This window comes from Arachis ipaensis, chromosome B4, assembly GCF_059453495.1.
Source record: "Arachis ipaensis isolate K30076 ecotype BB chromosome B4, ASM5945349v1, whole genome shotgun sequence".
Lineage (NCBI taxonomy): Eukaryota > Viridiplantae > Streptophyta > Magnoliopsida > Fabales > Fabaceae > Arachis > Arachis ipaensis.
In genome coordinates, this window is record NC_142439.1 from 135,219,229 (window position 1) to 135,244,344 (window position 25,116).

The 25,116-nt window shown below is 34.9% G+C and overlaps 2 protein-coding genes across 7 annotated transcripts; one reads left to right on the forward strand and one right to left on the reverse strand.

Moving 5' to 3' along the window:
- Positions 1-247: 247 nt before the first annotated feature.
- LOC107635083 (TMV resistance protein N-like) lies at positions 248-17,450 on the reverse strand. 6 transcript variants are annotated; one of them, XM_088483679.1, is made up of 8 exons: positions 16,755-17,450; positions 7,177-8,278; positions 6,719-6,997; positions 5,104-6,618; positions 4,602-4,702; positions 2,335-2,475; positions 1,684-1,767; positions 248-511 (listed from the first exon to the last, which is right to left on the reverse strand). In XM_088483679.1, the coding sequence occupies exons 1-4, from the start codon at positions 17,249-17,251 to the stop codon at positions 5,377-5,379; spliced, it is 3,120 nt and encodes a 1,039-aa protein (XP_088339805.1). In that variant the 5' UTR covers positions 17,252-17,450; the 3' UTR covers positions 248-511; positions 1,684-1,767; positions 2,335-2,475; positions 4,602-4,702; positions 5,104-5,376. The 6 variants fall into 6 exon arrangements, with proteins under 6 accessions (XP_088339805.1, XP_088339807.1, XP_020977504.1 ...); XM_088483681.1 differs by lacking the exon at positions 2,335-2,475; XM_021121845.2 differs by having other exon boundaries at positions 248-1,767.
- A 5,734-nt stretch (positions 17,451-23,184) lies between these two features.
- Positions 23,185-24,993, forward strand: LOC107637147 (uncharacterized). Its single transcript, XM_016340589.1, has 3 exons — positions 23,185-23,961; positions 24,578-24,741; positions 24,867-24,993. The coding sequence occupies exons 1-3, from the start codon at positions 23,185-23,187 to the stop codon at positions 24,991-24,993; spliced, it is 1,068 nt and encodes a 355-aa protein (XP_016196075.1).
- Positions 24,994-25,116: the final 123 nt, after the last annotated feature.

Genomic DNA, 25,116 nt, shown 5'->3' on the forward strand with positions numbered 1-25,116 from the left:
CTCAAGCACTTATAACACCCTAATGGTTTTAAACTAAGTTAGGGTTTATGTGGATTATATTTAGTAGCTGATATTCAAAACCTTGCGAATTTTTTTTTAAAACAAATATAAAATATTTATATAAAATAATTTATATATAAAAATATTGAATAATTAGTTTTTATTAGAATAGTTACTAGTTGAAAAATATAAGTGGATCTGGAAATATTAACATGAAAAACGGGCGTGCTAAACTATGAAGGCTCAACAATGACAAGCTTTACTCATACCAAATAATCATAAAAAGAAATATCATAGTTACAATTGCAATCACTCAATAAAAATAAAACAAGACGCACAGAAAATCCTAATTCTCTTAATTTGTATAACTATGGCTAAAACAATCGCATATTCTTCCTTCTTAAGGTAAACGCTTAATGTTTTGTATTTACGTCCTCGATAGCTTGCTCCTAATAATGCACTTGTCTTTTTACCTCAACTGAGCAGTGTATTGTTTTGTACTGCATCGTTCCTGAAGATAGTACGGAGAGAGGGGTGAGAAACAAAAATTTCTTAATAGTTTATCTATATGGTGTCATCGTATTCATCCCTAGTCACTTCGAGTTTTAAAATAAAAATAGTGATAATGCAATGTTGTTTAATTAGTATTTCAAAAGTCTTTGTTAGTCGGAGTGGTGTGACTTTTAGATGCTTCTCATTTATTTATGGTATGACATGTATGACGCACACAAAACGCCTATAGCGTTAAAACATATAAAATGCAAACTCATAAACCTTAGTTTTATGTCCTTATAGGCCATAAAACAAGGCAAAATAAATAATAAATAAGAAAAGAATAGTAACATTGGCATATATAAGTCAAACAGAATAGATAAAGATCTTGAACAAAATAAAGATCTTGAACAATATCATACATCATACAAAAAGGAACTTTGGATAAATGAAGGATTTTTTAATGAAATAATAAACATAATTATAAATAAAAAAGATAACAGAAGAACAATCATAATCACACTTTTCATGATACTTTTCATTACTTTTTCTCGTAACTTTTATTGAAGGTATTGAGCTCAAACCAGTATAAAAGGTGGGAGTTCCCTTCCCTTACCAAAAGTTCTTATTCCAAACGTTTTGGCGATCACCTTCTCTTACCGAAGGATCATCTTGATCGATCACCTTCCCTTACCGAAGGATCATATGGAAATTTTGTCTTTGGGGATCACCTTTCCTTACTGAAAGATCATTCCCTCAGTTCAATTTACAATCAAGATTATTTAGACATACATAAGAAGGAAGTTATGGCAACAAAGATATATTATTATCAAATTGATAGGAGTCACCTTTCCTTATCGAAGGTTCATTCCCAAAAGTTTGCCGATCACCTTCCCTTATCAAAGGATCATCTCAATTCGATCACCTTCCTTTATCGAAGGATCATCTCGATTATTTTGTCTTTGGGGGGTCACCTTCCCTTACCGAATGATCATTCCCTCAGTTTTTTAATCAATGCTCATAATATTGTTATTATAATGCATAATGCGTATAAAGGAAAGAGACATTATATCATGACATGCAATACTAACATCTATATTAAAAAATATTTAAAAAATGTGAAAATGTTATTAGCTTTCAAGAGTTATTCTTCTAACAAAATTAAATTTAGCTTTTGGAAAAGGGCCATACCTTTCTTCTCTCCCAAAGTTGATCACTTCATCAATCACATCATCTTCAAATATATTTGTCTCACATAAATCCATTATCTCAGCTCTGTTCATGTCAAACACTTAACTATCAAAGTTCTTGCACCAGATTATAAATTGTCTTCAGCACTTGAGTTAATAATTATCTGCATTAATCCTTCATAAAACTTCATCATACATATTTTAAATTTATATATCATTTTCCTGAACATGTCACGAGATTTTTAATTATAAAAGAAGTTACAGCAGTGGAGGAGAATATGTATGATGAAGCAACAAAATTTCCTAATAAATCCATGCCTTTTCAATCTATGTATCTTACCTTCAGAAAAATATGTTGTTCAAATCTCTACTTTATGAGATACCTATCCAAGTTTGCAATTTACCAGTAACTTAATATTGAAGTGTACAGCATGCATGGTACATTCAATCTATGATTACGAGATCAACATTAACATATCTTTTAGTAATTTCACAAAATGGAAATTTTAATTTTTTATCCTTCATACCATGATTATAAAAGGGAAAAAAATCTTACATCAATATTAAGATCACAATTCATTTTCAACAACAATAAGATTAGAAGTTTTCAAATTAAAGGAGGATACAAAATCAAAACTAGAATGGTTCCTACACTGCAAATCCTTTGATACAATTCAAGATGAACTTGGTTGAAAAATGGAAGATATAAAGGTATCTGGGCACAGAGAGTTGCTTTTGTCCAATGTGTATTCTTTTCTTTGAAAGCTGGACCTTTTTTGGAAAGAAAAGATGTCTGCAAATTGAAAACATGCAGTTGTTTTAAGAAAGGAATCAGCATATTAAAGGTTTATCAAGTAAGAACTTTCAAAGTTCTAATCAGGTACATCAAAGACATATCCCGCAGAACCCGACAGCATATAGGTAATTCTTTATCAATAATCGCAGATCGAAACAACTGAAAACATAGAAGAATGGCAACTAATTTGACATTGGTACTTACCATGGGCTGCAGATTTTCTCCTTCACTCTCTAATGAATCTGAATCTGTCACGTCATGCTTGCCAAGTCTCACTCGTTGCCGCAGCAACATAAAATTCAAAACATTGTCAATCTCAAGCTATCTACCTAAAAACCCTCCAACCCAATTAAAAAGTCCCTATAACCCCATTGTAACAATTTACACATGAAACCAAGATTCAATTTTGTCCTCAAGATATTCAAGGAGAAAAGAAAAAAAAAAGGTAGAAAAGCCATCACACTCAAATACAACCTCCAAATGCTCAATTCATATTCCTCCCCAACCTATCCCTCTTTTTTCTCATATCCGCAATTTGAAAAAGAATTAAAACTAAAATACAAACTTCAAATAAACCCAAGATTTACATTTCTTTCTGGGTTCAAAAGGCAGTTGAATGGATGCAGTGAGCTGTGTCAAAAGCTTCAAATATGAGGAGCCATTTAGCTGAAGAGATCTAAGCTTGGCAATCATGCTCTTCCTTTTCTTCATACATTGGAGGGTCAACCAACTGCATCTCATTCCTAGAAGATGAAGAATGTGAAATGATGTCCATGTTCAGTGTTAGTGTTGCAAGTGTGAGGAGTGTTGAAGTTAGTCCCACATCAAAGAAAGCATGGAAGAGTGAGGAGTTTATAAGATGAGAGACCCATTAACTTGACACCTTAAGGTTTTGAGTTGGATGTGGTGTCATCTCATCTTATGTTTTCTCACTCGATTCCTCCCCGAATTCTCCCCGGTTGTCGAGAGCTCCCCACGGTTGGCCCAACAAGTGGTATCAGAGCCGATGGTTTAATCGGTCTGGTTTAAGGAGTATTCAAGGTGAAGCATCGAAAGTCTTCCCGGCAAAGGTGGTCCGGGCGGCGTGTCCCGCGGTGTTTTGCGGCGGTGTGATGGACGAATACTCGTGGTGGTGGAGGAGTTAGAAAGAGGGGGAGTTAGTGCTTGATGTGGAGGCTCACACTTGAGGGGGAGATTGTTAGTATTGCAAGTGTGAGGAGTGTTAAAGTTAGTCCCACATCAAAGAAAGCATGGAAGAGTGAGGAGTTTATAAGATGAGAGACCCATTAACTTGACACCTTAAGGTTTTGAGTTGGATATGGTGTCTTCTCATCTTATGTTTTCTCACTTGATTCCTCCCCGAATTCTCCCCGGTTGTCGAGAGCTCCCCACGGTTGGCCCAACAGTTCAGTTCAAGAGTTTCTTTTGTTTTCCCTGTTTGGGATTTTCTTTTCTTGAAATCTTGAATGTCTTGCTTAGTCACCCAACGTGCTCCAGATCTCTTTACTCGGATTTCATAATTACTGGGAAATAGCATTTGAAAGCGATTGTGTTGGCATAACAAGTGACTAAAATAGTAACTGTTCACGCAGACAATGCATAAATTATCACCGAAGGCTGTTCTTCCGAGTCTTTGTCAACATCAAATAGGAAAGAAAGAGCAAGTGCAATGGTTTCAGTTGAAGGGGAATTATATTTTGGCATGAAAAAAAGGATAATCAGAAAAATCTTCAGGTTCACCTTGGCTGACCTGTTCCTGGGCTGAATCAAAAGTTTAAAGTTTAAAACCCGATATCTCGGCGGCATTCATCATTGAAGTAATCATTGGTCAATCAGAGAATGTAAAGGTGATAAGCTTTGCACATTCTATATGTTCTCTAAGGGATGATGCATCGATTACCATGTCTAACAGATAAATTAAACACCACTGATTTATCAAATCCCCAAGACACTGTATAAAAGAAGAAACATAATGCAATACCCATTAACCTTTGATTCATATGGCAATCAAACTTTAGTAATCAAAGTTCTAATGAGGTACATCAAAGACATAACCCACAGAACTAGACAACATATAGGTTATTCTTTATCAATAATCGCATATCAAAACACTCGAAACTTACAAGAATGGCAACTAAGTTGACATTGGTACTCTCCATGGCCTGCAGATTTTCTCTTTCCCTCTGAAATGAATCTCAATCTGGGTTGTCAAACAAGTTCTATGCTGCAGCAACGAAAAATTCAAACCATTCTCAATCTCAAGCGCCATCTTCTTAAAAATCCTCAAACCCAATAAAAAATTTAGTGTAAGCAATTTACACATGAAACCAAGATTAAAATATTTTTCCCAAGACATTCAAAAAGAAAAGAAAAAAGAAAAGCCGTCACACATGAATTCAATTACAATCCCCAAATGCTCAATTCATATTCCTCCCCAGCCATCTTTTTCCATACTCACAATTTGAAACACGCAATTTAACACAAAAACACATTCCCAGTAATCAGATAACATAAACTCTCCTCTATCAGAAAGCAACATATTATTTTTCCTAAAAATAGAAAGAAAAAGAATTACAAACTAAAATGCAAAGTTCAAATAGCAATATTGATATAAAAAAGATTTACATTTCTTTCGGGATGGATGCAATGAGCTGTGTCAAAAGCTTCAGATCTGGGGAACCATTTAGCTGAGGAGATCTAAGCTTGGCAATGATACATGTAACATATTGAGAAAGGTGTGTCATGAGCTATGAGGTGGGTGAGAGCTTTTGCGAGATGCCAAATGGGGAATAGAGCCCTCCGCTGTGGCGGCTGGCTCTATCTCTTGTTCATACAGTGGAGAGTCAACCACGAGCATCTTATTTATAGAAGCTGAAGAATGTGAAATCATGTCCATGTTCAGTTGAAGTCTTCTAGAGTTGCTTTTCTTTTCTTGAAATCTTGAATGTCTTGCTTGTACACCCAACGTGCTCCACATCTCTGTACTCGGATACCAAGATGGTCAGCATATGGAAATAACATTTGGAAGCGATTGTGGTGGCATAACAGCTTACTAAAATAGTAACCGTTCACGCACACAATGAACAACAAATTATATAAACTAGACCACCAGTAAAAACTCGCGTTAATGAATTCTTTCCCGTTGCAGATCACCGAAGGCTGTAATCCTTCGATACCGTTAAATAGGAAACAGAGAGCAAGTGCGACCATTTCAGTTGAAGGGCAATTAAGTGGGAATGAGACTGATACTCCCTCATCTTCTTCCTGATGCTCAAACCATGCTGGAATTTCCTCCCCTGTGATCATCATTTGCAAGAAGTCTTCACGATCTTGGCTAGCTGATTCTGCAAAGCCACAACACGTCTTTGATATGACATCATCAACATATGATTTATCCAGTGAATAACAACCCTGTGCGTCTAATTCTCTTAGACTTGATGGAAGCTCTGGTAAAACCTCCAATTCATCGCAAAAAGATAGCTTTAGATGTGTAAGTCTGGGAAGTTGATGGATACTTATAGGAACTCTTAAAAACCTGTTCCGAGATAAATCCAAATACGTCAACGAGGCTAAGTGGGCAATATCATAGGAAAGGGTCGACTCTTCTCTAGATGAGCTGTCAGAATCATCATAATCAGCTCTGACTGTGAGGGACTCTAACCCATCAGTTTTCTGTGGAAGAGCACGTAACACCAACTTTTTAAGGCCAACGAAACATCCAAGTGATAAGAGAAGACCAGTAATCTTGTCGCATCCACTTAAGTTCAACTCAGACACGCCAGCCAAATTTCCAAGCGTTGGGGGTAGCTCTTCTATACCTGTATTTCTCAGATTAAGAATCGATAACTTTTTCATGCATTCCCCAAATTCTGGCAGTCTTCTCAAACTACTGCAGCTATCAAGATCTAGTTTCTCGAGTGAACTCATCTCCAATTTATCTCCAAGTGTTTCAAGTCTCTTACAATCTTCTAAATTCAATTCAACAAGCCTTTTGTGGTGTGCGAGAGACGGGTGAATATAATCCAGCTCCTCGCATCCCCGAAGATTAAGTTTTTTAAGATTGGGAGCCCCAGAAAGATCTGGCGTTTGCTTCAGCTGCTTGCACCATGATAGATATAAGTGCTCTAAGTTTTCTAAAACCTGAAAAACATAAAAAAAAAACATATATCACATGGTTAATATTTATGCTGGAAATGTTTATGTAATAAAATTTGATAGAACTGTTGATGAAAAGATCTACCTTCTTTCCATCCCATAACTCTGCAATTTGGCTTTTAGACAGATTAATTTCAACAAGCTCATAGCGTTGATGATCTGTAAGGGGCAGAGTTTTCATTGGACAACGTCTCCAGCAAAATACCTTTAATGTACAAGGAATATCGCAGAGAATGGGAGCTTTCACGCCATCTAAAATGAGTAGCTTTAACTGGCACAATTTTGAGAAAGATAAATCTCTCTGATTCACTTCAGTCTCGCTATACCACTCATGTAGAACGATGCCATGAGTTGCTTTAGTTTTCTACAGATACACGTAAATAAATAAATAAACAATTAAAAAAACCAATGAAAAAACTATACTGATTGAGATAACCATAAAAACAAAAATAGTTTTTAGTTACCTAGATATAATATCAAAGACATTGTCAAATTCTTATTTTAATTCTATGCATCCTATAGTTGAGAAAAATCGACACTTACTTTCTTTTGAGTAAGTACAAATTCAACATCCTCCAAACACCACAATCTGCTACGCTTACAAACAACATTCTGAGATTCCTGAATTACAATTCGTTTGCCCATTTCTTCAAGCAGATCATGCATCCCCAACCAATAATCATAATCATATTTGTCTATAGTGATCAATGATCTATTAATCAAAATATCAATACCGATTTCAGCATCATGACCACATCTTTTTAATATCTCTGTTACATGATGTTTCTGCCATCCTTTAAAGAAACAAGCAATATCTAGAAAAATATCTTTTTCCATATCATCTAAACCATCATAGCTTATTTTCAATACATCAATAATTTCAGAATGTGAAAAATGCTTTATTTTTTCAATAGCACTATGCCAAACCTCAATACCTCTACCATTAAGATAGGAACCCAATACTTTAAGTGCCAATGGGAGACCACCGCTGTATTTGACCACTTCTTTGGACAACGCCAAAAACTCTTCTGAAGGTTTTGGCAGGTTAAAAGCTTCTAAAGAAAAGAGGTTAAGGGCTTCATTTTCCACTAATCCTTCAACGTTATAAGTTTCATGCAACTTATTTTTCCTTAGCAGATGGAAATCTCTAGTTGTGATTATTATTCTGCTTCCAGGACCAAACCAAGCTTTTTCTCCAGCCAAATCTTCTAATTGTTTTTCATGATTTACATCATCAAGAACAAGAAGTACCTTTTTGAGACGTAAAGAGTTTTGAATTATTGTCCTCCCATCATACTTGTTATAAACAGCATTTGAACTTATATTCATTTGATCAAGAAGTTGCTTTTGCATGTGAGTAATATCTTTTTTCTCACAGTTCTCCCTTACATCAGCAAGAAAGCAAGTAACTTCAAAACTACATCGAATGGTTTCAAAGACAGCTCTAGCAATAGTGGTCTTACCTATGCCGCCCATTCCCCATATGCCTATAAAGCGAACATCATTCAATCCAAGGCCAATGAGAGTAATCACTTGTTCCACTCTTGAATTAATCCCCACAAGATTCTTCATTGAAGATGGAAACTTAGGAATCAATATTTCAAATATATGTTGAGCAATATTTTCCACAAGTACTGCTTCGTCGCTGTTCAAGGAAAGAGAATTTCTTTGTAATATAGCAACTTCTTTTCTTATAAAAAAGAAATTTTGTAATAAGATAAAGGAAGACGCAAAACAAAACAACTGAAGTTTACAAAAACAATTTTCTTTTTTACAAAATTTATTTGCAATAAGCTATATATATTTTCCAGGTAATTTATTCATTTGATATAGCTTTTTATAAATTTATTTTAATTTGATACCTGATTCATTGAATCTAATTTTTATTATATAAAATTGATACAAATCTATTATAAAATGAGTTTATGACATATTGGTTTCTACGATTGTGCCGCATCATCAGCAATTTTGTATACATGGTAATTTAATAATTTTACAATTTTGCAAAATAAAAATTAGAAATTATATATAGTAATAATACAAAAGTAATTAAATTTAATACCTATTATTATTCCATTAAATTAAGAAGTAACGATTAAATATAATTAATATCTATATTAAAACTATATTAATAACAATTTTCAGTTACAAATATTTAAAGTGCATAATAATACAACAATATTTGTTTATTATGGATATATTCTAATATATCGTTATTAATAAACAATAAAGTATATTTATAATGTTATACTACATTTTTTATATTTTTATTTTCAATTTTTTTTAATTATCTCCAAAATCCAAATACACTAAAAAAACTTCAAAATTACACTATACAATACCATTAAATCGAAAATATCAACAAACAAATAAAATTTGTTTTTCAAAGTCTGAATGATTGTTTATGGAAAATATTCACACAATAAATGAAAAAAAAATTATATCTTCTTAGTATTAATTATATTTAAATTTTTATGATAAAGTATAATAGTATATAAGAAGCCAACGAGGTATAGCTCAAATGATATAGTCTTTCCTCCTCACGAGATCTCGAATTCGAGCCTCACTCCTAACTTTAAAAACAGAATAATAGTATATAAGAAATTCTTCTATTATATAAAAATATTAGAAAACACACATAAGTCAATATTTAAGAAAGTAGCCAACTTTACAAGACTTTTGTTGTTATATATTTTCTTTTGGTTTTTTAAAATAATTATATTGAATTATATAGAAATTATAAATATTTTTACAAATAAATATAAAATTTAATATTAATTCATATATTATCTAATTAATTTATAAACAATATAATATTTTTAAATTTATTTTATATAGTATAATTAATTTAGTTCTTCCTCCAAGTCTTATTCTAGTTATTATTAGTTAGGTGACATACTAACAAACCGTATTATACCAAAGTATTTCTGGTTATATAAATCATCATAAAAAATTAATGACTCTTGATATCTATTTATGCCTATTAAGAAACAAAAAAGGATAATACAATATATATTTTTGAGAAATACTCCAAATTAGTTTTTACAAATTTTTTAGTCTGACATTTTAATTTTTAACAAATTTTAATTATTAAATTAGCCTTTAAATTTTTATTTCGATAGACAAATTAATTCTCACATAAGATTATTTATTTGTATGGAAGAACTCATCTTAGAATTTAAAAAATTTTTAGGGATCATTTTTTTTTATTATTAAATAACAATATGCATTGATTTGTCTAATTTTTTTACCAAAATTTAAGACGAAGATTAATATGTCTAATAAAATATAAAGTCAGAGACTGGTTGAATGGTTAAAATTTGCTGAGAATTAAATTTTTCTGACAATTTTTTTTAGGACTAATTTGGGTTATTACGTTGCATTTTTAGCATTCATTATCAATATCATTCTATTGTGATTGATTCCATGCCTCCATGGTGTTATCATATTATTTTATTATTAGCTAATTTCGAGAGCTTTATTTCATATGTAATTCAAGAAGAAAATTATGGTAGATTAAAATAACCATATATAATTATTATTCCATGATTATATTTGAATTAAAATTTATAATAATTCGTTCATATTGTGATTTTTTTTTACTAAAAACAGAGAGACTCGAATTTGCGATTTCTAAGTGAGTAGAGAGACTATGCCATTTGAGTTATAGCTCGTTGGCTCGTGATTGTATCTACGTTGAAGAAGAAAAGAAATTATTCCATATATTACTATAAATTTTAATTCAAATATTTATTTTTTCTAAGAAAGATCCACTAAAGATTGATTTGTTTAACTGAATGAAAAAATCAAAAAGCTAATTTTATAATAAGTTTTTTTCTAAGGACTAAAATATTCAACTAAAAAATTTTTAGAAATTGATTCAATTAATGTATTACTCTAAAGTCTAAACTATGAATGTAGGGTAGATATGTTTCAAATCTATTTTGAAAAAAAAAATCATAGGAACCAGAATATAATTTGTTATAATTTACTTTTGTTTTTCAATTAAAAATTGATATAAAGACTAGAGAGTAAAAACCCTAGCAGAGAAAGAGTACGTACTCCGTACTCAAGGAGAATGAGAGAAGGAGAGAGCGTGGGCGAACGGTTGAGGGTGAAACACAGTGAGGAAGATGGCCATGCCATCGGGAAGAGATAAGGGGGAGAGCGTGGGTGGGTGTGTATCCGGTGTTAAGGAGGGTTCTTCTCGAGAGGGGTTAGAAAAGCCATCCAAGGTCTCTTTTAGAGATAAAGTCATTGGTGCAGAAAAGTCTAAGGCCTTTGCATTAGTAGGGTCTTTATCTGGGGATGGTATCGCGACGGTGACAGGTAAGCAGGGTGATTCTCATCCCCCAAGTGTCAGTTTTACCAAGGAGGCAAAGAGTTGTCTAGCTGAACCTTACAAGGAAGCCATCGTGATCAAGGTGCTGGATAAGCATTATGGCTACACGGCTCTCATGCATAAGCTTCGGATAGTATGGCGCATCAAAGGAGGGTTTGATTTGTTGGATGTGGGGTTTGGATATTTTTTGGCTAAATTTGATATTGCTACGGATCGTGAGAAAGTCATTCTTGGTGGCCCGTGGTTGATAGACGGTCACTATGTTGCAGTAAAGCCATGGGATGTGGATTTTAGGCCATGCGAAAAATCCTTTGGATCAACGTTGGTATGGATTCAAGTCTCGGGACTTCCAATTTGGTGCTACCAGGAACAAGCAATGCTGCGAATTGCTTCTGCAATAGGGATTCCGGTGAAAGTAGATTTGGCTACTAAGCTTGCAGAAAGAGGAAAATATGCTCGAGCTTGTGTTCAAATTAATCTTGAGTTGCCTGTAATCAAACATATTATAGTGGAGGGTGTGACTTATGAAGTGGAGTACGAGAGTTTACCGTTGATTTGTGCTACTTGTGCACGATATGGGCATGATAAATCGTTGTGCATGGAGAAGGAGTCCTTGGAAGGAAACGAGAATTCCTTTGGTGATGAAAAAAATAATGAAGCCCCGACACTAGTGCCACACAATAATCATGAGATTCAACAAGAGGCTGAATCAGAAGCTCGTGATTTGGGTGAGAATCCTCGTAATTTGGGTGAGAAATTAGGAGTTGTTAAAGGGAAGGATGTGGTTACGAAATCATTGGCTCCTCACGTGCCTGATACTCATGTTAATGAGGCATGCATGGATGATGGAGAGGGTTGGCAACAAGTGCTCCGTAAGGGAAAATTCACAATGGGCCAGTCATCAGGTTTGAAGGACCAAGATGGAAAGCAGCACAAGTTTGGTTCGAGAAGGGTTCCAAGACCCAATTTGCATGGTGATGGAGGTAAATCAATTGGCATTAGGATGGGGAAGCGAGAAAAACATGAAATTGCGCCATCTCCATCACGCAAAACTCCTGCACGTCGTGGAATTTCTCTACGGAAGCGTCCTCGGCCTTCCTCCTTGCAGAACTCGCCAGTTGATAAAAATGGTGGCACAATGGAGGAAACCTTAGTAGATGGAAGCATGGCAGGTGCAGTGTCAGGAGGTCCGAAGGTGGCAATTATTGAGGATCAGAGTGTGCCAGTACCGCAGGACAAACCACCTATTGAGGTTGGTGATTCTGTTTAGAGTTTTATGTTCTTATTTATTCTGTCCCTATTATTTATGTATAGTTTAAATATGATTGTTTGGAATATTAGGGGTGCTTCTAATAAGTTAGCCCGTGTGCATTGCAAGGAACTTGTTAGGAAATTTAGACATGTTTTCTTTATTGTGGTTGAAACTCACTCCCCTTTTCAGCATTTAAAATTATTCTGGGAAAGATTGGGTATCACTCTGTTGGTATAGTAGAAGCAGAGGGGCATAAGGGAGGTATTTGGTTTCTATCCTCTATGAAGGGTGTTTGTTGTAAGTTCATTGATGCTTTTGATCAGGGTGTTACTGTTGAGGTTCACTTTGATAATTTAATTTGGAGGTGTAGTGGTATTTATGGCAGTCCTCAATTTAATAAAAGGGTTCTCCTTTGGGATTATCTTGTTGCACAATCCATGGTTTTTCAAGGACCTTGGATTGTTCTTGGTGATTTTAATGAAGTCAAATTTTCTTATGAATCTAAGGGCTGTCAGTTTTCTCATCAAAGAGCAGACATGTTTGCTACTTCATTAGGGGATAGTGGCTTGTTTGATCTGAAGACTATTGGGAGGCAGTTTTCTTGGTACAGGAGGGTGAAAAATTATGTTGACGTGGCAAAAAAGCTTGATCGAGTCTGTATAAATAATAGTTGGTTATCTATCTTTCCAGAGGCTTATGCAGAAGTTTTAAATAGGCTTCAGTCTGATCATTGCCCTATTCTGGTGCGTTGTAAAGGTCGTCCTCAGCCTAAAGGGAATCGACCTTTCCGATTTATTGCTGCTTGGGCTACTCATCCTGGGTATAGGGATATTGTGAACCAGTCATGGTGGTCTGGTAATAGAGGAATTCATGGCAAGCTTTCGGAAGTACAGAAGAATTCACTAGAGTTTAACTCGAAGGTATTTGGCAACATTTTTGTTAAGAAATGTGAATTAGAGCAGCAGATTAATTATTTACAAAAGCGTTTGGAAGTGGTGGATAGTATTTATTTGCGTCAGAAAGAGCGACAGTTGCTTGATGATTATAATAATACTCTAGTGCAAGAAGAGCTCCTATGGTTCCAAAAGTCCATAGAGCAGTGGGTAAGGTTCGGGGATAGGAATACAAGATTCTTTCATATTCAAACTCTTGCGCGAAGGAAGCATAATAAGATTCATGGCCTTTTTCTCAAGGATGGAGTGTGGGAAACTGATCCAGAGGTTCTGAGTCAAGAAGCAGAGTCTTTCTATAAAAGCTTATTCTGTCATTTGGATGATGTTGATTTGGGTTGCCTTGGTGATGTGCCTCTTCCTTCTCTAAATGAGAAAGCTTGCAATAACCTTACGGCACCAGTTACTATGGAGGAAGTCAAAGCAGCGGTTTTTCACATGAACTCTTTTAAAGCTCCGGGTCCTGATGGGTTTCAAGCTTTCTTTTTCAAAGAATATTGGGAGATCATTGGTCTTGATGTTTGGAAGATGGTTAAGCAGGCATTCTCCGGTGTTCCTCTTGATCCGAGAATGTTGGAGACTCTACTAGTTCTCATTCCAAAGGTTGAATCACCGGTATCTATGAAAGATTTCAGGCCGATTAGTCTCTGCAATGTAGTTTACAAGATCATCACGAAGGTCCTTGTTAATAGGCTTCGTCCTCATCTTGCGGAGATTGTTGGCCCGCTTCAAGGAGGATTTATTCCGGGACGAGGAACTCCTGACAACATCATTATTGCCCAAGAAGTCCTCCACTTTATGAAGAAGACTAAATCAAAGAAAGGCACACTGACATTTAAGATTGATCTGGAGAAAGCTTATGACAGAGTTGACTGGAGGTTTTTAGCTCATACCCTTAAAAGCTTTGGTTTTCCTATTCCTACACTTAATTTGATTATGAATTGTGTCACTGCTTCTTCCTTATCTATTCTTTAGAATGGGAGTCGTCTGAATGGCTTTACTCCTAGCCGAGGTCTTAGACAAGGAGATCATATGTCACCCTATCTTTTTGTGTTGTGTATGGAGCGATTGGCATGCTTTATTAGTCATCAGGTTGATTTGGGCTTGTGGGAACCGGTTGCTATTTCTAGAGGGGGACCAAGAATATCCCACTTAATGTTTGCGGATGACTTGCTTTTATTCTGTAAAGCTACAAAGAGACAAGTGCAAAATGTGATGTTGGTTTTAGAGACTTTTTGCAAAGCATATGGGATGAAGATTAATGTGGAGAAGTCTAAAGCGCTTTGCTCCAAGAATGTCTCTGCAACAAGGAAAGAGGTTTTCACTGGGATATCCTCTATCATATTTGTCCAGGACTTGGGCAAGTATCTTGGAGTTACCCTTAGCCATTCTAGGGTGACTCGTTTAGCTTTCAATGGTGTCCTGGATAAGATTCGGAGTAGGCTAGCAAGCTGGAAAGGAAGTTTACTCAATCGGGCTGGTAGACTTTGCTTGGTTAATTTTGTTGTCGCTGCTATTCCCACGTATCAGATGCAGGTCTCTATTTTTCCCAAAGGAATCATTAGTAAATTGGAGTCTATGATGAGGAATTTTCTTTGGAAAGGACAAGTTGATGGAAGAGGATTGAATCTTGTTAGTTGGAAGGTACTGGTTACTCCAAAAAAATATGGAGGTTTAGGGATTAGAGATCCTTATTGTGTAAATATTACTCTTCTTGGGAAGCTAGTTTGGACTTTCTTCCAGCAGCCAAACAAGCTATGGGTCCAATTGTTGGATGCCAAATACCGATCATCTCTATATGACTGTTTTAGTTATCCTAAGAACAAGGACTCTCCCATTTGGAGGTGTCTTTGCAAGGCTTGGGAAGTGTTGAAGGATGGGTTTGCTTGGTGTATTGGAGATTTGAACCAGAATTTTTGGTTTTCTAGCTGGAGGAAAGAAGGACGGTTATCTAATGAGATCGATTATGTTCACATTTCTGATTCGAATCTCCGGATACAGGATATTTGGTCGGTTGGTAGGTGGCATTTGGATACTCTTTATTCTCCTTTATCTCAAAATCTGAAAGATAATATTCTTTCTTACAATCCAGATGAACAAGCAGGTCCGGAAGTGGGTTGGTATTGGAGTGGGTCTGCTGCCAAAGTCTATAACTCTCGCAATGGTTACTTGTGGTTGTGTAAGCAGCTGTTTGGTTGGGAGGAGCGGGAGAATTGGCTTTGGCTTTGGCGCTAGCTTGTTCCGGAAAAGCATAAATTTTTGGCTTGGTTGTGTCTTAAGGAGGCTCTTCCTACTGCAAGTTTTCGCTTTAGAAGAGGGATGTCGTCATCGGATAAGTGTCCAAGATGTCTTTCTAGCCAGGAATCGGTTTTACATTGTATTCGGGATTGTCCCAAAACTCAGCTTGTCTGGCATAGGTTGGATATTTCTTGTCATCCTTTGGATTTGAAGAACTGGTTCTTGTATCATAGCAGAGAGCATCCGTTCAAGTTCTTTTCGGGACTTTGGTGGATATGGCGAGCAAGGAATAATGACATCTTTAATCCCGATGAAACTTGGCCTCCGGAAAAAGTGATTTGTCTGGCATTAACTTCAGAAAAGGAGCTTAGGAATATCTTTGAATTACAACGTATGTCCTTTCCCTCTACTCTAAATGGTTTTTGGAATCCCCCATCCATTGGTACTTTTAAGATTAATTGTGATGCTAGTTATTTTGGTTCGGGTGATAGTGTTGGTTTTGCTTGTGTTATTAGAGATTGTAATGGGAGCTGGCAAAGGGGGTGTTTGGGAATGATTGAGAGTAATAGTATTCTTCAAGGAGAATTGTTTGCTATTTGGAGAGGATATCTCTTAGCTTGGGATGTGGGTCAACGAGATGTTATTTGTGAGACGGATTGTGTGGAAGCATTTAATCTTGTTACTCAATATGGTTTTGGGTTTATTGATCTACTGGTGCTCAAAATAAGAGATATTATGCATTGGAATTGGCGGGTTGACTTTCGTTTGATTATGAGAGATGCAAACACGGTGGCAGATACTATGACAAAGATAGCGATGAAGTTACAACTTTCGCATGTGGAGCTTCTTTCACCTTGGGAGGAGTTTAAGAGTAGTCTTAAACGGGACTGTCCCTCTATTTAGGCAGTTCCTTGTTTTGTTTGTTTTGTTTTTCTTTGTTTAATTTATTTCAGTCACAAAAAAAATTAAAAATTGATATGTTTGTACAAAAAATTTAAACATTGTGGCTAATTTTTAGTAGTATACTGTTGCCATCGTTGTTTAAACATTGCACTCTATTTGGTTTAGAAAAATATTTAAAATGTAGTATTATAAAATAATAATAATATTATATAATATTAAGAGTAATATCTCTTATCGATCTTAAAAAATTTTTACTGAAACATTTTAATTATGCCATTTACTGGAGCAATTTTAACAAGCAGATCTATGTTATTAAAATGGTACCTATAATGATTGCAGTTTTGTTTAGATGGATGTGGATCTAAAAGTTTGAACATGTATAGCAGATAAATTGTAGTAATAACAAGAGTAATAAGTTAATGACTAGTTTGCTTACTGATTTTTGGAGGTCCAACCAGAATGAGTAGCAACTTGTGTTAGCGCATCTCTCCATCTTTTGATCTTCTCACGGTTATGTCTCTGTTCGTGTTTCTTGAAAGCTTCATGAAAGGTTCCTATTTGGTGCCTCACATCACAAGGCTCCACATCGTAGAACACCGGCACGATCTGTTGTCCCACTTTGTTGTTGCACTCCATGATTTTTTGGAGCTCATCCAAGCACCAACTGGAGGAAGCGTAGTCCGGTGAAAAAACGATAACTGCAAACATGGACTCTTCAATTGCTTTGAGGAGTTCTTTTGAAATAACATGGCCTTTGCGAAGGTTTTGGTCATCTTTGTAGGTTGTGATTCCCTTCCTGTTGAGGGCCGCATAGAGATGGCCAGTAAAACCTGTGCGAGTGTCTTCTCCTCTGAAACTCAAGAATACGTGATAGGTGCATGATCTTGGTGGTGGTGGTAGTGGGATTGAAGTGGAAGAAGAGGCGGACGCCATATGTTTGAAGTTTGAAGAAGTGTATGTATGTGCTGAACAAGAGTTGTGGTTATTAACACTAAACAGTTAATTAATAACATCAATTAAGAAACTCTTTGTGAAGAGAGAAAGAAAAGTAAGCGGAAGCTGCTGGGTATTGATGAAGGAGACACAAAGTTGAGACTTAGAGAGGGCAATGATGAATACTGAAGACGCGTCATCAGTGATAGTGTATTAGTGGTACACCTTTTATTTGTTTATTTCTCAAAGATTTTTACTAGTGTCTATTTTATTGCTACTTCCTCTGTTTCACTTATTTTTATACTCGCTAATGATTTATTATTTCACTGTCATAACTCATAACATAAATGGTGAATTACAATGTCCGATACCATTAGATTATGTTTGAATAAGGCATTACAAAATTCTTTTATTTACATGTAATGAAACTAGGTAAATTATATGATAAAGATGTAAATTTATAGATCTTTCTTTTTATGTGATGAAAGAGAAATTGAAAATACTAAGATCTATATTTTAAACATTAATAAAATAATAAAAAATAACTATAAAAAAAATTTAATTCTCTCTCTATACAACTTCAATCTATATAATAGAGTGTCCCATAAAATTATTACATGTATTTATAAGTTTCTTTGTATGAGACGAAGTAATTATATTTAAAACTTGATTCGTTTGAAAAAAATTAACCGTACAGCTATAATTGATTTTAGTTTAATTTACTCTGTCAGTCATGTTAGGTAAAATCAATTAGAATATCAATCAATTTCCATAACCTATTATCCAAAAACTCATTTTTACTCTCTTCTTAGGATTAAAAAAGAACAATTAAAACTCTCACTATTCTCTTTTTTCTCTCGCGACTTTTTTTCTAACGTCTCACACTCATCAATTTAAAACATTTCTAAGGCGTGTATAATGATGTTTGAGAAACTTTTCACCACAATTTTTAGTATTTTTTATTATTATTTAATTGATATAAATATTAAATTATTTTTAATAGATAAATTTTATTAATTTATATATATATAAATTCTAAAATATATAGATATAAATTATATTAATTTACATATATAAATTTTAATAAATATAAATATAAATTATATATTTCTTATGTATAAAATTTTTATAAATATAAATACAAATTATTATTATTTAAATACTAATAAAAAATAATAATATTTACTTATAACATTACTCATAATAATTTTAGATAAGATTACGTATAAAAAGACGAAACTTGTTACTTATTTTTTAAGACACGAGCGAGGAGACAATTATATATAATAGTAATTATAAAAAAAGATTTAATATAAAATTAGAAGTATAAATTAAACGTGTAAAATATTAAATTGCAACAATCATTAAATTGTCTGATTAGTAGAGATATTGTAGAATTATTGATGGATTTAAAATCTTAAAAAGATTTTAAAAATTAGATTAGAATTCTAGCTACTATAAACACAATACATGTATAAAATATAATTTTTTTTAGATCAATTCTAATAATACTTTGATATTTATTGATATTACAGTACAAATTAACTATTTTTTATTATATCAAATATTTTACATATTTTTTGTATTAATAAATAATAGTACATATTATTTATCTAATCTTATTTAACGAGCTCAGCTGTGTCAACAATTGAATGCGTCTAAATGTATTTAGATAATTATATTTAAAAAATATTATTGTAAAATAAATTAGATTTTTTAATAATAAAAAGATTAATATAATTTGAATAATTTTTGAGTAAATATTTTTTAGAAATCTATTTGAGAATTTATTATTAATAAATTGATGTATATTTAATAAGGTTGAGTCTTTAATATCTAATCAATGAAATTTTGTTGGGAAAAAAAAAGATTTTTTTATTTGTTTTTTCTTTAAGAAAATATTACATTTATATATTGGAGTAAAAACTTATTCTTTAAATACTTACTTCCATAGAATGTATGGAAAGGAATGACGCCTTATGCAATCATAAAGATTTTTATTAGTTTCTTTTGCCATGTTTTCAATAAATTAAAGAAATTCAAATGTTTCATTGTAAGGAAAAAAGAAAGCTGTGTTATTAGTTAGTTGTTCCAAAAGATAAATATGAAAGTTAAGATACAAACTTTGCATATTAGATAATTGAAATACTTTAGTATATATTGAATCATGGCCTAAGAAAAGTATCAGAAGAAAAATTTCCTTTGGCAACTATAACACTGTGTCAGAATATATATTATATTATCATTTGGAAACCAAACCCAAAAAAAAAAAATCAATTACCAATTTCACTTAATAAATAATATTTGAAAAGGTGTTGGATATTTATTAGATTTGTTATTATGTATCTTTTATGGAGATAAGCCTCAATGTACTTCCTGAAGTTGCACTCGAGCCTCATAGTAGTCCTTGAATTTAAAAGTTTTTCAGAGTCATCTCCGAACTTGCACTCCGGGACTCAAAGTGGTCCTTCCGGCAATTTCAGCACACGTGGCGCAACCAGAAAGCTTAGCTGGCAGCGTTGGTGACACGTGGGACTCACAGAAACGACGTCGTTTCACGCTCACTACGTCCCTCTCTCAACGTTTCAATAACGTATTGTCTCCCTCCTCTCTAAACACGAAACAAACACAACACAGAGTGAGGTTTCTTCTTCTCCCTCCCTCAATCTCCAATGGCGCATGTGCGACTGCATTAACCGCACCGATTTCAGTGGAAGACTTTGGCTCTGGAGCATCGCTGTTTTCCTCGCCTTCATACACATAGTTGGGAAGCCTAGTTTCTCTGAAAGAGGTAAGCCAAAAATGAAAAAAAAATGTGGTTCCTCTGTTTTTTGATATTGTTGTTAATCTAATATTCACAAAAGTTCAGGCCGTTTTTTTCGATTGTAATTGGTGGGTATGAACGCCTCTGTTCTGTTCTCTGTGCTAGGGTTTGATCAGTACTGGCTTTCGTAGTGGTTTGGCCAAGAAAATTGTAGAGTAGGAGTGTTTCTTGTGTTTTGATGATATGAAAACGTGTTCTCTATGTGTTAGGGTTTACTGCTGTTAGTGGAGGAGTTTCCAAACTGTTAATGTGTTTCAGGAGAATGACTCTGATCAATGAATTTGTTAAACAGAGTTTGCATGATCACAGTAGAAGTAAAGATCTTTTGGGAGTTGAAATTTTTTGTAACTCTGATAATGGATTCTGAACTTGACTGATTAGTGAGAGTGATGATGAAAATTGTAGAAGAGAAAATTCATGAATGGTTTTAAATGATGATAAGCCATTATCTGAAGTTTAGCTGAAATGTGCTTCTGTGCTTTATGTGCTTCATTTAACTATTTTTCTCTTGGAATACACAATTATGATACTAGTTAGCTTTACATAGAAGACTTTTGGGAACTTTTTTTTGCCAAAAAGTTTTCAATGACTACACTCTTTCGAATAGAAAAAAAAAGGTCCTAATGTATATTATTACCATTCTTGAATGTCTTGAAGACGTGAGGAAGCATTGCCTATATTCAAGAGGAGACTCTTAGGTGCCTTACTGGAGTTTTCTGCTCAAGAATTGCAGGTTCAGATAGATTGGTTTTTTTCAATGATCTTCTTTTCAAACATTTTATTTATGGCATGTAGGCACAATTGTATCCTTTTGTCTTCTGATTCTATTTTCCTCATCAATCATTTTGGTTCCGAATGTCCATACTTATCCAAAAATAAATAGCTTCACTCATAGTTAAGCACACCTAGTTAGTGTTTGAAAATGGTTTCTGGGATACAAATATGGAGATAATGAGACAATAGTGATGGATACAAAGAGAAATGTATTTGTTAATAATTTTAACATTCGGGGATAAAACAGAAAAAATAAAATGTAAAAAAATTTCTATTTCAGTGTCCTGCCTCCACTATCTCCACTTGTTGGGAGAACGGAAAGATTTTATTGTCTTTAAATTTGTGTCCCAGAGACAGATTCTAAACATTACCTTAGAAATAAAATCTGTACATACAAAAATAATTCCTAAACTGCTCTTAGTGAAAGTGATGATGAAATTGGTAGAAGAAGATTAGGACTGAGTCAATGCTATGATATGAAGAAGATAACAGATGCCATTTAATGAGCTTTCATTAACTACTATTTACCATTACTATTTCTAGATGGTTTTTCTTATTTCATCTCCACCTTCAGTGTTGTATATTATTTTATTATTTTTTAACCTCTCTAGTTAGTGATTACTTTAGCTCCAAATTTGGCAGATTTTCTTTATTTTTGTGTGTCTTTTTTTGTTGGTAGTTTGATTTATGGCACATATTTCTTTCATGTGGGGTGGAGGGTTTGACACCATAAAGTTATGATCTTGCTTTCATTATTTTACTTGATTTGTGTGATCCACATTCTAGTAGATTCCAATGAATTTTTCCAGCTAGAATTTGTTTATGATTATATTCTTGCAAGTAGGAGTAGCTGATAATGTTTGATTGTTACATTAATTAACACCATATTCTGTGATCTAGTTCATTTATTCTATACCTTCATATTTCCAATCTATTACTAGCAGTGATGTCTGATTTCAAACAATGGGTGTGATCAATTAATTTTTTTTTTGTAAATATTGGCAGATGGGTGATCCGTTAATTACCATTATATTTTACCATGGAGGGTCGTTTATCACAGAGGCCGATGGGAGTATGTCTTACAACGGTGGAGAGACTTGTGAGTTACCGGATATTGATACAGACACGCTGGATGTATTCTTCGTCCGAGACTATCACAAGAAAATTGGGTATGACAAGGTTAGCCAAACTTGGTGGCTGGTGCCTAATCGGCCTATGCAAACTGGTTTAAGAGCAATAGCAGATGATAATGAGCTGATGGAGATGTGTTACCTGGCTCAGCAGAACAAGGGGGTTATTCATGTGTACTACGAACATGGAGTATCTGAGCCTGTGTATATTGAGGAAGCAGAACCAGTGGTTTTTGGCAAGGAGCTGATGTTGATACCAACCATTATCCCCACCCCAAAACCCACCACCAATGCCACAGCTGAACCAATTCCCAGCACAACACCATGCAATCCAACTTCTGAACCAAAGAATACTACTGAATCCACAAAACCAAAGGAGCCACCTACCTCATTGGCTGCTGGTAACCGAAACAAAGCAGGAAAAATTTCCCCCCAATCCACTGCAAGTCTTGGACCTAAGCCCAATTCACCACCAAAAACAATGGCCCAACCCAGTAAAAGCAAGCCCAAAATTCTACCAAAAAAATCTCCAACCCACAGCAATTCCGAAACCTTGGTCCAAAGAAAAAGAAACCAAGAAGGCTAAAACAAAGAGAGGCTGTAAGAATGTAAAAATAGCAGCAGCAGCATGTGGAAGGAGGCCACTGACAAGAGCTGCTGCTACTGGAAATATTACAAGAACAACTGGTAAAGGAAAACAGCCCAAGACAGCCTTTGTTGCTTTGTCTAGTTCAGAGGGATCCTCAGACAGCCATGACAGTGACGATAGTACAGAGGATGAAGCATATAGGCCTGGTGGTGATGAAGTGTCCAGTGAAGAAGACTTGCCTCCGGATAGGTCAGCAGGAAAGAGTAATGTGAAATTGAGAAGTAGGCCAGGGAAGAAACTTACAAAAGGAAAGAAGTCTGTTATGGTTGAAGAAGATGGTCCTGTTTGTGCAGACTCAGATTCTGAGGATGATGAAATCATTTTTGGACCGATTCCTAAGTTTGGATCATCAGTTGCTCCTTATCATGATGTGTAGGATGATCCTTATAATGATTCTAATGGTGGAGACTCATGGCACTCAGAAGAAATGAAGACTCCTCTAAACTCTGAGGATGAGTTGGAGGAAGTTGATTCAGATGACGTATTCCATGCATTTAGAGAATGAGGGAGGTTTGGAGAGCTTAGGCTAGAGGTTGGAATGACTTTCACTACAAAAATGGAGTTCAAAGAGGCTGTGCGTGAATATTGCATACAAGAGGGTAGAAGGATTTGGTTTAAGAAGAACGATAACGTGAGGATGAGAGCTGTGTGTAAGGATGCGAGCTGTGGCTGGCTTGTGTATGCCTCTAACAATACTGAGAACAACTGCTGGCAGATCAAGACATTCATGGATAACCACACCTGTGCAAGAGAGACCAAAAATAGACTAGCTAATAGGAAGTGGCTAGCCTACAAATTGGTGAAGAAACTAAGAAAATATCCGAATCTGAGACACTCCGAGGCTACGCAATATTTTAAGACTAAATGTGATCTGGAACTAAACAAGTCTTCACTGACCAGGGCCTTAGGAGATGCTAGATCTGTTGTGTACGGTGATGCAGCTGCCCAATATGGCACGGTGAGAGATTATGGGCTGACACTGCTGAAGAGCAATCCAGGATCCACTGTCACAGTTAGGGTTATACCTCAGCCCAACCCTGATGATGATCCAATTTTCGAGAAGATGTATGTCTGTTTGGAGGGATGTAAAAAAGGATTTCTGGCTAGTTGCAGACCCCTCATAGGCTTGGATGGGGCTTTTCTAAAGACCCGGCATGGTGGTCAGATATTATCTGCAATTGGCCAAGACGCAAACAATCATATATATGTTATTGCCTATGCAATTGTCCCTGTTGAGAACACTGAAAACTGGAGATGGTTCTTGGAATTACTTCATCAAGACCTAGGGGATTATAAGAAGAACAAGCTCTGTTTTATCTCAGATATGCAGAAGGTATGCAATATTTATAGGTTGTCACTTAAAATGATGTTTATACACTGGGCTGCTGATTATATATGCTGAATTAATCTATTGTGACTTAAAATGATGTTTATACACTGGTTGTGACTTAATAGTTCTTAGTTATAACAAGTTACTTGTTGTTACTTATTAGTTACCTATTGGGTGTGTTTCAACATGATGATTATACACATGGCTGATGTCTATAGTTGCTGAATTAATCTATTGTGACTTATTTATACAGTGGTTGTGACTTAAGAATTCTAAGTTATTTAGTGTCAACCTATCTATTGCAGTTATCTATATGATGTTAATACACTGGGCTGCTGTCTATATATGCAGAATTAACCCTGGACTAATTATATGCTGCATAATATTCTGTCAATCTGTTGTTACTCATTTATCTTGTTCTGCATAATGTTCTATAACAGTGCTGTGTAGGGACTAGTTTGATGTCACTTACATATGTGTAGGGACTAGTTTGATGTCACTTGAACAAGTCTAGGGACTATTTTGATGTCACTTATATAACTGTAGGGACAGATTTGCTGCCCGATAACAACTATCTGACCCCTTCTTTGGTATCTGAAACAGGGCCTTATAAATGCAGTTAAGGAGGTTTTTCCAGATGTCCATCACAGATTCTGCGTTTGACATCTGTGGAAGAACTTCAACAAGCAATAGAAGGATCTCCAGCTTAGAGGGTTTCTCTGGGATTGTGCAAGGTGTACTAGCCAAGATGGCTTCCTTGATATCATCAAAAAGATTGAAAGGGTTAATAAGGAAGCCTGGGAGTATTTGAACAAGTAGCCTAGAGACTCTTGGAGCCGGGCATTCTTCAGTAATGCACCTAAAATAGATAACATCTGTAATAATGCCTGTGAAGTCTTCAACTCCAGGATCAAAGATGCTAGAGCTAAGCCTATTATCACACTCTTGGAAGAAGTCAGAATGTATGCAATGAGGTTGATAGCTAGGAACAAGGTGAAGCTGAATTCGAACACTGGAGTTCTACCTCCTATATAGCGTAGCAGGTTAGAAAATATACGGAAGGAATCAAAAAATTGGGTCCCGATGTGGTCTGGTGATGCAGATTATGAAAAGTTCGAAGTACATGGTTGGCCGACCAACATGGTTGTGGACTTGGGA